General features: G+C 36.9%; 1 protein-coding gene across 1 annotated transcript in view; it reads right to left on the bottom strand.

Annotated features, from left to right (window-relative positions):
• The window catches only part of MUC19 (mucin 19, oligomeric), a 195,188-nt gene that overhangs the window by 107,668 nt on the left and 71,375 nt on the right, over positions 1-16,145 (bottom strand). Inside the window, 10 exon segments of the mRNA XM_065525213.2 lie at positions 1,195-1,290; positions 1,662-1,763; positions 1,996-2,097; positions 3,555-3,653; positions 11,040-11,105; positions 11,495-11,629; positions 11,870-11,944; positions 12,583-12,660; positions 12,878-12,961; positions 13,621-13,686. Of these exon segments, the coding sequence (XP_065381285.1) occupies positions 1,195-1,290; positions 1,662-1,763; positions 1,996-2,097; positions 3,555-3,653; positions 11,040-11,105; positions 11,495-11,629; positions 11,870-11,944; positions 12,583-12,660; positions 12,878-12,961; positions 13,621-13,686 (903 nt within the window).

Below are 16,145 nucleotides of genomic sequence, written 5' to 3'. Positions count from 1 at the left end.
TTTGGCTTATTTTCTGAGAAGTATTTAAATATAAATAAATAAATTGATTGGTAATGTATCTCTTTAGTCATTTCAAACAAGTTAAGTCTTATGAGACACAAACATTGTTTAGCAAGGGATCTGCAACACCCACTGTATAGCTTACATATTTCCTCAGCAAGTCAGCTTTGAAAAAATGAGTTATAGACATGCCCTACTTGCAAATTCTAGAAAAGAAGACTTTTTAAAAACGCACGTGTAGAGGTTTTAGGAAGAAAACTGATTTCTGAATTTTTAAACAATTCAGAAGGCAGTGTTACTTTCTAAATTGTTCTTAGAAATGGGGAAAGCTGTTCATTAAGGTTCTAGATCTCTGTTCAATAAAGAACATATGGGAAAATATGCTAACACTTTAAACCACAATAATTTCTAATACTAAAGACAGTGGGGTTTTGCAAAAGATTGCAAAAAAAGAATTCTAGTTTGAAATTTGAATAATCTGCTGATCTAAGACAATCTTTTAATGCCCAACAGCATATTATATTATTCGTGGCAGAGAATTTATTGAACTCTTAAATATTTGTATTATGGGAAAATCATATAATCAATGATTTGCAAAAATAACTAGCATATTATTTTGTAATTATTTATTACTTTTAGCCTATATTGAATTATGTTAGCTTGTTGCATAAGTTATTTTGTGTGGAAAAATGCAGAACTTAGACAATGAAATTGTAACTAAATGAACAAATACACCCTAAGAAGCCCTTAACTCAAAAACAACAATTATGGACCAACCGTGAGATAGTGTTAGAGGGTCACTATTGCTTTTTTTTTTTCTAATTTAACTCCATTATGGTTTTATCAAGTAACATTCCAGTGATTTCTAAATTGGCCATGTGACAACATCAGATTTAAAATGCTGCACTAGTTTAGTTTAATAATGGAAAATATCTAAACTATCAGATCATTTTTATTATCTGTGATTTGAGATAATGCACTAATTGATACCTCCATAGTGCATAAATACTGAATAACAAAGCATGCAATGGCAACATCTTTAATGGATTCACAGAATATTTAAATAACAGTGCTCTAAGTTTCAAGCAGGAAAGATTTTCAACAGAATTAATGCCCTACTGAATAAGCTTTTTATAAACAAGTTTCTACATTGACTCCCATTTTTGTGCCCTTTTAGCGCTTTGCGAATCTCACCTGGTGTATTTGAAGAGCCTGTGGTGGTACCACTGCTGGACCGCCCAGATGTAATTTCACCTCCACTAGTCGTACCACCCGGTGTTCCAGGTGTACCTGTGGCAATGGCAGAAATGGAAAGGACACATTCACAGAATTTCTTAAGCTATGAGATAACCAATTCTCACTTAAATTAACTTCCACCTAAAAATTACAGAAATCTTCAGTTTTCTGTATCGATAAAAATAATGATCCTTTCCACATTTAAAAAACATACTTTGACGTACACTATTCATTATTTCCTTGGCTCCTCATCCCAAGCTCACAAAGTAGATCACTTTGACCCACATTTTACAGATAAGAAAACAGAGGTTACAGAGCTTAAGTGATTTACTTGCTTAACAGCATGACATTGATTCTGAGGAACAGTATTACACGAACATCCCATATTGCCCCTTGGCAAGTGCTGGGTCCCCCATTTTACCTACCTGGTTTGCTTCCAGAGATTGTCACTGCTGTGGCTGAGGCTGCATTCGTGTGTTTATTCACAGGGCTACTGGTTGTTGAAGCAGCAGATACTGTCGGGGTCCCTGGTTATCAACAACAATGCTTCAGGCTCACTGCTGCAAATATACTGGTCCCTACTCCATGCTGATAGCACAGAACTGAGATTTCTAAAGTATAGTGGATTAACGGCATCTTCTCTACGCTTTCCCTTTGTTCTGACATTTAATGTCGGTTATAGCCTGACCAATAGTCCACATCACACACTGCTGAGGAAGGTAGGATTGAGAACTGTTAAGGAGTCACGTCCAGACTTGCCTGATTTTCCAAAACTGGTGGCCCCAGTGCCTGCTTCCCCAGGGGTGCTGCTACCTGGAGCTCCAGGAGTTGCTCCAGGTGATACCGCAGGTGTGCCTGAGACTTTCAGAGAAAACAGTTTAAGAAACTCACTTTTATTCAATCACTGTGACCTGAAACAACTTGGAAATCTCTTCCAGCATATTTATACTCATAATATTTACACAGTTTAGTGATATTAGGACTTCTTGCTCAGGAAGGGTATACATGTTAATCTGATAAGGCACTATTACACCATCACAATCCTTGTTTGCCTTTGACACTGAATGTGCCTCTTTCCAGAATTACCTACAAGTTATAATTCCAGAGTAAATTCTTCTCCAAACTGCACCATTTACCCATTGCTATATTCCTTAACTTTTTGCTTTTTGCATGTGTTTAAATATTACTTTCTTCTAAAAAATTCTAAGCTTTGTAAGTATAAGAGCATCTTCTGGTACCTAACACATTACTAAGCTCTCAATAAATATTGTCTTGTCAAAATACAATGGCTTGTGTTAAGGTAGGCAGATAGCCAGAAATGAGCAGGCAAGGGAACCCCCTGGGAAAACAAGTCCTGGAGATGCTGTCACCTCATAGTCAGTGCCACCCACTGACAGGCAGCAAAAAGACAACAGCTACACTGGCTACTTCTGGCCTTGTGGTTGAGCTCCTCTTGCCTTGAAGGGGACTTACCAGGCCCTAGCTGGAGATAATCAGGTTAGGGATTTTCCCTCCTGACGAGCACACACACTCCTCCAAAAAATTGTCCTGGAGTAGACTTTTGCTCATTATAATAGTAAAAAGCACATCCCTGGGTGGAGATTTTAAATGCTAATGAGACATGCAGTGTGTGTACTGGCATGTACAGCAACAGAGCATGGGCACCGAAAAGGACATCTTGAAACATGCATGCAAGTAACACCCCCCTCACGCCCCTTCATGAATAATCAGGTAAGATTCTCATAAAAGCAGTCCCCCAGCACTAGCTGCTGCTGGCTCATTCTTTCAAGCAGTCCACTCTGTCTTGTGTTTCAGAGTGCACTACATATTTAAATAAACCCTGCTACTACTATTTTTTCAACCCCACAAGCTCAGAACTGTTTCCCACTCCTCTCTAAGAATGTACTGCATCAGGATTCCCGCACTTTCCGGTAACATTTGCATGTATCTGTTTACAAGTACTAAATTCTTCATAATCTCTTGATAAATTAAATTTTGATATCAGAGCTCACACTTCTGCTAATTAAACATAACTTTAGATATAAATAATATTTCAAATGCGACTTCACGGGAGGCTAAAGAGGTTGTGGTATCTGATCTTCCAATTGTGTCCAATTTGAAAAATAACGAGGTTCTGCCTATAGATTGCTGCAAATGCTTTTTGACAAAAGTTCATTATTAAACTTATTATTGCTAGAATTTTCCTCATTCTCTTATAATTAACTTGTTTTTTAAAAGCTCACTTGGACTTGCACTAATTATATATAAGACCTTTGTGTTTGACCATTGCTCTGACAACAAGATGTGCTTTGTCTTACCTGCTGTGTTTCCAGGACCAGTGGCCCTAGTACCTGATGTTCCAGCTGTGTTTCCACTGCCTGCTCTGGTGGTGGCTTCCACGGACCCTTCTGTTGAACCTGGTCAACATACAAAGGCAGCTAGGATTACATTAATTTCCAAAGTTTCTAGGAAATTAAGGCAATTGTTAAATATTCTTAGACATCCCCATTATTCATCCTTTTGTCTGAGTATTTCAATAGCTTTGTTTCTGATCAATGCAATTGATTTGAATGAATAAGCTTCTGTGATTATTTAGCTATTTACTCAATACGAAATCCCAACTCACTGCCTGGCATCCCAGTCATTCTTCCTGCCAGTGTAGTCAATTCACCCGATATTCTGGTTGTTCCTGTTTTGTTTTATTTTGTTTTGCTTTGTTTTGTTTTGAAGAAGAGGGAGGATGAGGAGGAAGAGAAGGAGGAGAAAGAGGAGGATAAAAGTAATATGAAAAAATTTTTAAACTCAACTTCATTATTTATGAATGATGTTTCTATGGCTGCTTCCACCACCCAAATTCATGTCTTCCTTCCTCCTACCTAAAATATTGCAATTGTTTCCTCTTTACCCAATTAACAGGTCAATATTCTTCATCACAAATACCTTCTCTGCTTAAGAATATGGAATGTAGTAATTCTTCAACATTAATGTGTGTAAGAATCATCTGGTGAGCCTATTAAAAATGTAAATTCCCTATCTCTCCCAGCAGAAATTCTAATTCTATTTTATAACATTGAAAAGGTTGGTCTTGTATTGCAATCAAACTCTTATATTCATTTTCAGTTCGCAGAGCATCCAGAGGATAAAAGAATAAGTTAATTGACATCATGGATAAGAGCTAAATTTAGAATATCTAGAAAGGGATATAAGAACTTGATTCGTTTCAGGTTCATCATTTTGGGCAGGAATAATTTCTAGGATCACAAAAGGAGACACATAACATCAAGCCCCCACTATCAGTGATGCTATGTTTGATCAGTAGGTTTAGGTGGTGACAGCCAGAACTCTCCAGTATAAAGCATTTTTCGATTCTGCAATTAGCAAGTAATCTGTTGGGTGATACTTTGACATCAGGCAAACATCCAAGTCCTAGTCAATCTTTCACCCAATGTTTTCAGTATTTATTTATGCTCCTTGTCTATTTTATTCAGGGTTTCAAAACAGCGATTTTTCCAATTGTGTCTTTTTTCAACATTTATTAGTTGGAATTTTTCTTTAAATAGATTTCTCAGATCAACTGGAACTATTTGAATATCTTGATCCATAGTTTCTAATAAAAATAGGTGATAATTGATTAATTTTTCTCTTTAATTACCAATCTCCAGAATAAGGACTCGACATGATAGTCACCACCAACATTATCAAATGTTGCTGTGGTGGTTTCTTTTTATTAATTATCATTGGGGGTATGTATGTTTCAATATTATCAACAGGTCTCAATCTATTACAAATAATTATTTTTTCAGTGCTCAAAATTCTCCAAATTTGGTCAACAAAAACTCATGCAGTTTAGTGCCCTTGTCATTTAGGCAGAGCTCCCTTAGTCCTTGAATGCTTCCTCATTTTCTGACTCAAGAAGTCCCAAGCCTACCTTGTACTTTTCTTGTCCAAGACCTGGAATTAACCATTTTTCCAAGCAAGAGTGAACACAGAAATTTATGACTGCAAACTAGCTGACAAGGGGTGCACACTACTGTTAGGGTACCACTGCTTTTAGGCCATTTCAGTGGCCAGAGGTGGAAGATACAAAGATTAATAAATATATAGATAATAAATGTATTATATTGGAAGACATATATTTCCATATGTTAGAAGTATATATATTTATACCTATATTTAGGTATATCACACATATTTGTGATGTTTGTATATATTTCTAGTATACAAAAATATACATTTTCTATATATATCATATATTTAGATTTATATAAATGATATATAGATCGTAAGTTTATATTTCCCACTCAAATGGAACATTACAGAAATTTACTTATTATTTGATCTCTTTTTTTCTTTTTTTTTTTTTTGAGACAGGATCTCACTCCTTCTCCCAAGGTGGAGTGCAGTGGTGCAATCACTGCTCATTACAGCCTTGACTTCTGGGCTCAGGTGATTTTCCACTTCAACCTCCCAAGTAGCTAGGATACAGGCATGTGCCACCATGTGTAGTTAATCTTTTGTATTTTTTATTTTGTAGAGATGGGGGTCTCACTATGTTGCCCAGGCTGCTCTTAAGCTCCAGGGCTCAAGCAGTCTGCTGGCCTCAGCCTCCCAAAGTACTGGGATCACAGGCGTGAGCACTTTGTCCAGCCCTGATTTAATTATTGTATTTCTTTTCTCTTACATTTAAAATCTTGATTTCTAATAAGACTTATATAACTACTAATTGTTTTATTCTGTAATATATAAAAAACCATTTCAAAGTGAGAACACTCATATAACTACTGAGAAGAAAATTACTGAATGAAGTTTAAAATTTCCTAGCAGTCTTTTTGCCATCAAAATACATGACACTAGCATATACTGTCTGATTACTGTGTTTTAAAGTCATGTGAAATAATTATTTTCTCCATGTGATTATAATTTGATATTCAATTAGGTTCACTTGTTTTGGTTGGTTTTCAGTTTTAGGGTTTGCTTTTTTTATTTTGATTTAATTGTGTTTTTAAAAATACATATGACATTTTCCTTTTCAAAAGCCAAAATTCTATCTAAAAGAATACTCTGAGAACTCAAAATTCTGCTGTTTTGGTTTATTCCCTATAAGTAATGACTTTCACTAGTTTTTAGTTTATCTTCTGTGTTTTTTGTATGCATATTTGCATATGTATATATAATTCATATCCTTACAAAACATATATACATATATGTACACATACATACACACACCCCTCTTTTTTCATAAAGGTATAAATGGTATATACAATTCTGATTTCTTTTTTTCCTTTACAATAAATTCTGGAAATAACTAGATCAGTACATAGAGATCTTTCTCACTCTTCTATTACGATGGCCTAGTGCTGCTTTTTGTCATCTTTTATTCAATGTGTATTTGATGAGTTGTTTCCAGGCTCTTTCTATTAAAAAAATGCCAGTATGAAAAGTTTATGTATGTTATTTTATATTTTGGTTGCCTAGCTTCAGGAGTACTGAAAGTGGGATTTCTGGGTCAAAGGATAAACAAGTCTGTAATTCTGTTAGATTTTGCCAAGTTACCCTCGTTGGAGCTGTAACATTTTGTGCTCCCACCAGCAATGCGCAGAGCACCACCTGTTTCTTTCCAGAACTGTCAACAGGGCTGTTGTCACACTTTTGGATTTCTGCCAATCTAAAAAGTGAGAAATGGTATCTCAGTGTAGTTTTGGTTTACATTTTTCTTGTGTGAAGTTGATCATTTTCTCAGAGGGTTAAGAATCACTTATAGTTCTTGTTCTCTGTAATTGAATTCGCATCTTCTATTATTCTAGTTTTTGATTTGCTTTATGCACTTTTTCCCTTTGCTGATTTTGCTTGACAATAAATCACAGCCATGAGTATGATTCTATGTTGAGTCTTGTGAGTCCTTCTAGCGAGTCCCAAAACTTGAAGGGGTCTTGTGCACACTGATACATATTGCCTTTCCATTTGGTCAAAACTGCTTTTGTGTCTTTAAGTAGAGTTTTAATGTTTTCCTCATGTAAGTTTTATCTTGTTTGGATTATTCCAGGGTAATTTATCTTATTTGTTGTTTATATAAATTGGACTTTGCCCTTCAAATATATATTTTAACTTGTTATTTGTATTTATGTAGACTTAATTTTTATAGATTAATCTTGTGTCTTGGTACCTTATTAAATTATCTTACTGCTTATAGCTTTTCCATTGATTCTCTAGGGTTCTGCAGGTACACTATTATGCCATCTGTAAATAGAAATAGTTTAATATTTTCTGTTTCAAATTCTATGCTTTCAATTCCTACATAATCCAATTTATTAATAACCAGAAAATATTAAATAGTAGTATGATTGTATGTCTCTTTATCTTGTTCCTGAAGATAGTGGAATAAGTTTAGAAATTCCTTATTAAGATGCTACATGTGTGGCTGAGGTATATGTACTTTACATTTATTTATTTATTTATTTATTTATTTATTTATTTTTGTGAGACGGAGTCTCGCTCTGTTGCCCAGGCTGGAGTGCAGTGGTGCGATCTCAGCTCACTGCAACCTCCGTCTCCCAGGTTCAAGCAATTCTCCTGCCTGAGCCTCCCGAGTAGCTGGGATTACAGGCGCCTGCCACCACACCTAACTAATTTTCATATTTTTAGTAGAGACGGGGTTTTGCCATGTTGGCCAGGCTGGTTTCAAACTCCTGACCTCGGGTGATCTGCCTGCCTCGGCCTCCCAAAGTGTTTACAGGCATGAGCCACCAAGTCTGGCCCTGTTTTAAGGAAATATCCATTCATTCCTATTATTTTAAGTGGTCTTTTTTCCCATCAGAAATGATTAGGCAATGTTTATCAAATACCATTTTAGCTTCTGTGGGTTGTTTTTTTTTTCCCCTTAGATCTACTATTAATACTATGAATTACATTAAAAGATGCCTTAATTTTGAAAAAGTCACTAAAAATCAGTATTAATAAAAATAATCGAGCATTAGTTTCTTCCTGATAGCTCATTCTTCCTTTTTTGTAAACTGATGCTTCTTGTACTTAGCTCATGAGATTTAAACAATTCACTTGACTACTTACTACCTGTTATCTATGAGTAAAGCGAGTCCAATTGTTTTTCCGAATACTTTACAGAATTGACTCTTCAGGATTAATTCTTCCAGGTATATGGTAGGTTCTTTCACTACATAGATTTAGGGTTTTTTTCTAAATTAAGACTATTTTTCCTTATTTATAATTTTAAATATTAGCTCTGCTTCATTGCTTTTTCTTCTCCAGATATGGCAATAATATGTCTTCGATATTTTTGTTTGTTTCCTAAAACTATATCCTTCTCTAGCCCATTATACCTTTTTTGAAAGTATCTGCAATATTTCAGGGGTAGGATACCTCTTCTCCGTTCTATCCTCTAATAGCCTTGCTGTATTTTCAGTGTTATTTATTCTCAGTGGAGCAATTTGCTATTTGGTCTTTTGAGATAATTTTTCTTTTTCTTCCATTTTCTCCTGGGTTTTCACCAATTCCAATGTAACATTCCTGCTGTTTATCTATTTCCACTCTTAATTTTTAATCTATAATTTTGATGTCTCTTTGTAGCTGCAGTTGTTTCCTTAGTTGTTTTTTGTTTGTTTGTTTGTTTTTTGTTTTTTTTGAGACGAAGTCTCACTCTGTCGCCCAGGCTGGAGGGCAGTGGCGCGATCTCCGCTCACTGCAAGCCCCGCCGCCTCCCGGGTTAACGCCATTCGCCTGCCTCAGCCTCCCTAGAAGCTGGGACTACAGGCGCCCGCCACCATTCCCGGCTAATTTTTTTGTATTTTCAGTAGAGACGGGGTTTCACCGTGTTCGCCAGGATGGTCTCGATCTCCTGACCTCGTGATCCGCCCGCCTCGGCCTCCCAAAGTGCTGAGATTACAGGCGTGAGCAACCGCGCCCGGCCAGTTGTTTTATGTTAATGTTATGTTTTTGTATTCTTTAGCTTCATGACTAGATTTTTACAATTTGCTTGCTACTGCTGCAAAGTTTTTGAAAATGTATACAAAGGAATAACTGTGTATCGATATTGGAATTTCTTTTTTTTTCTTTATTATTATTATTTTTTTCAATGTTTTGTGGGCCAGTAATAGTAAGAGATTCTATGCAGGGGGCAGCAGAGAGGCTTCCATATGCTTCCCAGATTCCTCAGATAAAGGGCTCCCCTCTTATGTTCTTACAGTGAGGAAGCTTTGTTTTTAAGTGGCACTTTTTCCTTGTCTGTCTTCTGATGCTTTCATTATTATCCTGTTTTACTGAGACCTTTATTTTCACATACTTATTTTTTTCCTTTGACACCCAGGTTCCAAGGGTTGCTCCCCCTTCCAAAAACTTCCATGCACTCTCCAATACTCTTTCAACTCCATTCATGAGGGCTCTCTGACCTGCCAGGTCCCAGATTTTCTCTCAGCATTTTCCACTCAAGTTGGGGATCTTTCCTTTTGAGGCTCAACTCTACTTGATTGAACCATTAGAATCATAGTATTCTACCACTCTTAGGACCTCTCTATACTTCTCTATTTTCTATGACGCCCTTACCTATATCTCAGTCCCACGGTGAGCCTCAGAGCCATCATTCCCAGTTTTTGGAGTCTGGCTCTTCTCTGTCTCCACTAAACACCGTAAGTGTGGGCTCTGTTTTGATCTTTATGATTTGAAGAAAGAGGTACCTATAGACTCCAATTTATGCAGCCACCATTTTCCTGTTTTTGTTTTTGTGTTTTTCCATTGGTTTCTTGAGCTTAAATCCTATTCGAATCTACTAGTGTCAGTGCAAATTAAGGATCAGGTTGATACTATGACTAAATTACATTCTGCTTGTGATAAAAGGATTTTTGGTGTGTTTGAATATTTAACCAGGTCATCAGATTATTTACAACAGAGATACAATATGTAAGAAATTCGGTTAAGGAAGGCTATTCACTGATTCAGCTGTGAACAACTTACTTGCTTCATTTCCAGAGACGAATTTAGGATGAACTATGTGTAATAAATGTTGCTCTCAAGTCCTGCTACTTGAAGACTATAATCATTTATATTGAGAACATGTGTGTAGTAGGTCATATCTGCTTGGCTATATATTATAAAAGAGTGATATATTGCTTTGATTTTGCAATCTCTTAACAGACTGCCTCTGATGTGCATCACCTTCTGTTTTAATGCTTATTCAATAGTTAACCTATATTTTATTCTGTACTACTTTTGTGCAGGGGGTTCTGGATTTGAAGAATATTTTGTTTTTAATCCTCCTTCCCCAAAACCTGAATAACTGCTTTTTATTCCCTTGCAGTTGAATAGATTCTTAAAATTTCACTCAGCTTCCTTGTATTTTGAGTTTTTGTTCAAGTTGGGGCATATAGACATAGCTCGTAGTGCACTGATTATATTATTTTCAAAATAGAATAATTCCGTTGTTTTAAACAAATTAATCAGTCACTTTACTAGAGTTGACTCTCAAGTCTTACTCCAATGCGTGTTATTGAACAATTCCTCCACTTTGATTATCTTTTGCCTTTGTGTGTATTATAAATATTAATTTCTTTTGCTCAGAAATGAAGTTCTATGAGAACAAATGCCTTACTGTACTCCTCTTTTATGTTGTCTGTATCCCCCAGGATGATATTGAACACACAACAAATATTTCTTGATTTATTTCTGATCTTCTGCAGTTTTGACATTACACAAATAATAATTAAATTCCCCAGGCAACCTTGTCTCTGACAACATTTTAAGTAAAAAAAATTATACTTCTACTGTCTGGATTTATTCTAATTATGCTCTTTCCATACCCGATGCTCCAGAAGTGTTTTCACCAGCAGCTCCAGTGGTGGCTACATTTCCCCCTTCAGTTGTTCCTAATTGAAAAGAGCAACAGTGCTCAGTCTGCATCAGAGTTTTCAAAATCACGAAATAAAAATACAGGACACCCAGTTAAATATGAATCCCAGACAAACAATCAACACTGTGTTTTGATCATTGCATGGGACATACTCATCCAAAAAAAAAAAAAAATTGTTCCTGATTGGTGTGAAATTCAAATTAACTGGTATCCTATATTTTCTCTGGCAAGCCTAGTCTACATAAATGGTTATAACGAAGTACTCTTCGAACAAATTTCAGGGTTTCTTTAAAGAGGTAGGGGGTCTACTTAAACTATCCATGATCATTTGTTGTAAAATTAGATCCCTTCTAAATTCGCTTAAATTTATAAGAATTTGAGGTTCCAACTAGGTTTGTGACTCACCACCACTAAAGTGACCAGGTGAGCCTGGGCTTGGCCTGGTGAGTTTCCCAGGTAAGCTGGAACCAGTGAAAGATGTTCTCGCTGTGATTTCACTGTCAGATCCAGCGGTAGATCCAAGAGGCTGTCCTGTTCCACCTGGCAAACACAGTGTTGGGAGAGCACATACATTATTGTGACAACCCAGTGCCATAGCAGTTTTGAAGGAAATACTTGGAGAAAACCTAAATTAAAACTTTTCTTGAAAATGTTAATAACTTAGATACCTTTCTATCTTCTGTTGGATGGCATTTATACTTAGTGAAATTTGCAAAGGTCTGATGAAAGATTGTCCTTTTCACCAAAAGCCATGGCCTCGGAATGACATCCTCTACTCACCTGACACGCCTTCAGATGATGTCGCTTCACTGCTTGTGGCTCTAGTTTTTCCACCTACTGAGGGTCCAGTAGTTCCTTTCAAAATAGACAATAAATATGTATCGTGATCTTTGATTTAGCAGAACAGAGGGTGCTACTCTCTGCTTTCAAAATATCTTTTGTTTACACTTCTTCATTTCCAGGAATGGTTCACTCTTTCCAAAAATTCATTATGAGAATCATATACAATTGTTGGCATCCCTGAGAGTGCTTATTTACCTCTTCCTTGTAAATAAGCTTGTTTATTATTTACTTGTTTAATATTCAGATATTTGAACCTAGTGGTTCTCAACCCAGGTTGCATGTGGGACCCGTGAGGCTTTTTAAAAATACTTAATGCCTGGTCCCTTCTTCCAGGGACAGATTCAATTAGTCTGTGACGGATTCTTCAATATGTATTTTCAAACATTTATCTAGTTGATTCTAATTTGTAGTTAGGATTGCAAACTATGACCCCAGCCCCACTCCAGACTCACAGACTCAGAAGTTCCAGAACAGGAACCTCTGTCTGAATCTGTATGGCCGATTACTACCTGCAATACCGGTGGTCAGTAACTGGGCTTCCTAACTCCAGTTCTTTTCGTTCTTTACAGCACTGCTAAATAAAGAAAATGTGGAGATCCACACGCTCCATTTTACTCCTGCATACTCACTGACTTTTCCCTTTTACTTACCTGATTTGCTGCTTTCAGAGGTTGTGACTGAAGCTTCAGGGCTGGCAGTGGTGGAGCCTGCAGAAACTCCTGTGCTTCCTGAAACCAAGAGAGGAGCAGGTATATATGTTATTACTTCTGTTACTATGACTACTTGGAAGGTTCCAGACAAAGGAAGTGAAAGAAACTATCCCTCCAACTTTCCTCAGCCCTGCATCCTAATACTAGTTCTAGCCTGAATTTACAGAGCATCACTTAGTGTAGGAGGTATGGTTGGGAACTTCTGAGACATCATGTCCAGCTTGGTCAATCTTACCAGAAACTGTGGCTCCAGGGCCTGCTTCCCCCAGGGTACTGCCACCTCCGACTACAGGGGTTGCTCCAGATACCCGCAGTGTGCCTAATTTTTTATCATGGAAAAAAACAATGTCTGCTAAGAAAGTTAAATCCTTATAAAAGTGACCTAAAATATACATTTTTTTCTTTAAAAAATGAATCTATCTCATATAAATACACACTTTTTTCTTCAAAAAAATGAATCTATCTCATAAATGTCATGACAAGTTCTTGTTCAAGGTAAATCAAATAAATCAGGAAACTCTGATATTGTACTGATTACAATAAAGGAGTTTTTCTTCGTAAAATAGAGTAATCGTGCAGATAATTCACTGTTCAACACTGAATAGTTCAACATTGAATTATCTTGTCTCTTCTTACTAGAATTGCCTTATGCTCCAGCATGCACCTTTTATTTGCTTGATTAACTCCTGCCTTTCTTAGTCTTTATCATCTATGTCTGTAGGAATATTTATTCCTTCCTCTCCAAAGTGAAGTAGAGTGAGAACAAATATATGGCCCTATTCTTTTCCTGTATCCCACAGAGCATCTATCACAGTATTAGGTATACAGCATATGCTTGTTGGTATAGTTCTGATCTTCTGCACACACAGCCTTACGTAATGTTTGGATTCCCCAACAAACCTTGTTTCTGACTAAATTTTGAGCAGAAAGCTCACGTGTCCACAGGACAGCATCATGATGTTTTCGCTCTTCCAGTACCTGCTCTCTCAGATGTATTTTCACCAGCAGCTCCAGTGGTGGCTGCATCCACTCCTCCAGTTCTTCCTACTCGGAAGAATAATGGTGCTTAATGTATATGGATAGTTACCAAAAAAATTATTTCAGGATATTCAGTTTCATGTTGTTTTCCTAAAATATTGCCCTTGGTTATATTTACTTAATCTCATTATCGTATTCTGGGGTCTTGGCAAAGCTTGTGTTGGACCCCAATTACAGCCCCCAAAAGAGTCTTTGTCTTGCCTGCTGGGTTCCCAGGGCTGGTGGCCCCACTGCCTGATGCTCCCGGTGTGCTTCCCCTGCCTGCTCCTGTGGTTGCGCCCAGGAATCCTCCAGTCGTACCTAACAAACACAGTAGCAGTAATTTCAACATATGATGCTTCTAAAGGAAAAGACTGGGAGATTCTAGTCACATTTCAAGCTTCTTGAGCAGCTTACATGTTTTGATTATGCCCATTTATCAGGCGCTAAAGCATGTTTTGACTACGCCCATTTAACAGGAGCTAAAGCACATGTCCTAACTTGCCTGATTGTCCAGGGCTTGCAGCTGCTTTGCTTGGTTCCCTGGGTGTGGGCAGGAAGGCCTCCGGTTACTTTTGATTTAAAAAAAAAAAAAAAGTATTTAAAAAAATGCCCTCGCCGGGCATGGTGGCTCATGCCTGTAATCCCAGCCTTTTGGAGGCAGAGGCGGGTAGATCACCTGAGGTCAGGAGTTCGAGACCAGCCTGGCAAAAATGGCAAAACCCTGTCTCTATTAAAAATACAAAAATTAACCAGGCCTGGTGGCAGGTGCCTGTAATCCCAGCTACTCGGGAGTCTGAAGCAGGAAAATCGCTTGAACCCAGGAGGCAGAGGTAGCAGTGAACTGAGATCGCACCACTACACTCCAGTCTGGGCAACAAGAATGAAACTCCATCTCAAAAAAAAAAAAAAAAAAAAAAAAAAAAAAAAAAAAAAAAAGCCCTACACATAAACCAACTCATTTACTCTTATTAAATTCCTTTGAAACAAGTCATATTATTATTCTTATTTATTAGATGTGATTAAATGACTTGCTCCAGGTCACCAAGTTGGTCGTCAGCAGATCCAGGAGCCAAATTCAAGCAGTCTAACTACAGTTAATACTCTAATCTGTGTTTCTCAAACAATATGTAGCAAAAGATCAATTTTGTAAAATTTCCAAACTATGCTAGATTAATACTTTGAAAAAGGCCATAAAATAGAGAAATGAAATTTTTAAAAGTAAAACCTTACAAAACACAAGTCTTTATTTAATAGACATAAAAATCATCCTGTGAAATTGCTATGTTTTTAAATACTTACTCTCTGTTTCAGTTCTTAATACATCAAAAACTGGTAACAGTCTGGCGAGTATCCATCTGTCGACCAAACTTTGAGTAGCCCTGCTCAAAATCCTTATACATACTGCCTCATAACCAAAAGAGATAGCTGATTGGCTTATCATTATTATCCAAGTAATTTCCATGCAGGTTTTAAGAAATGTAAGCAAATGGTCATCACTCTAAAATTTAAGTTTACTGACCTGATTGGAACCAACCACTTTCTTAATTTGTGCTATTGTACATTGATTATATCCTTTAAACCATTAATTTCTATGTAAACTATATCTTATTCCATAAAGTGTTTAAGTTATAATGTTTAAATCAGGAAAATTGCTAGGGGATAGTAACTGTAGAAAAAATAAAATTAGGCCATGGATTAGTTAGCAAGTGCATAAAGAGAAATAGTTCCATGTATACACTAAAGAAATGGCTTTTAACCCAGTATATATGTAAAGAAGTTTTGATTTATCTTAAAAGCAATCAGAACAATTGAAGAATTGTAAGTAGTGGAGTGACATGATGATAGTTGAGATTTTGGAAGTCCATTCTGCCATGGTATTGACTGCAGCGTAGATTGGGAGGGAAGTGAGGAAGGAGTGGAAATGTTAGAGCAGTAGTTTTCCACTTTGATGAGCATTAGATGCATGGGCTTGCTAGTAAAATGCTGGGCTCCACTCCAATAGCTTCTGATTTTAGGCAGGTGGGCCCAGACATTTACATTTCTAACAAGTTCCCAGAAGATGCTGATGCTGCTGTTCCAGAAACCACACTTTAAACACCATTGTGTTGGAGGAAGGTGAGCAAGGTGGAGGCTAGGTGGAAAATGTTTAACACCTGAACAAAAGCAGAGGCAAATTGATGCAGAGAAGAAACTTAAGAGATACTTGAAATTAGTAGCTGATAGCATGGTGAACAGGGGTGAACTTACGCTTTTTTGTTTTCTATCAAAATGATGTCTCGTTAAGGAAACCAATAATATTTTATTCATGAAACCAACAGTAGTTAAAATTCAGTCAATGATATGTAGGGCAAGCATATTCTCATTGGCTTTTGTTGGATCTACGTTTTTATACACACACAGAGCTGTGGAGCTAGCTATTCCACACCAGACTTAGGATTTTGTGTTCTAATCCTGCCTCTTCCAGCTTGGAGACCTTTTATTAT

This window comes from Macaca fascicularis, chromosome 11 (genome assembly GCF_037993035.2).
Source record: "Macaca fascicularis isolate 582-1 chromosome 11, T2T-MFA8v1.1".
NCBI lineage: Eukaryota > Metazoa > Chordata > Mammalia > Primates > Cercopithecidae > Macaca > Macaca fascicularis.
This window is presented reverse-complemented; position numbering and strand designations above follow the sequence as displayed.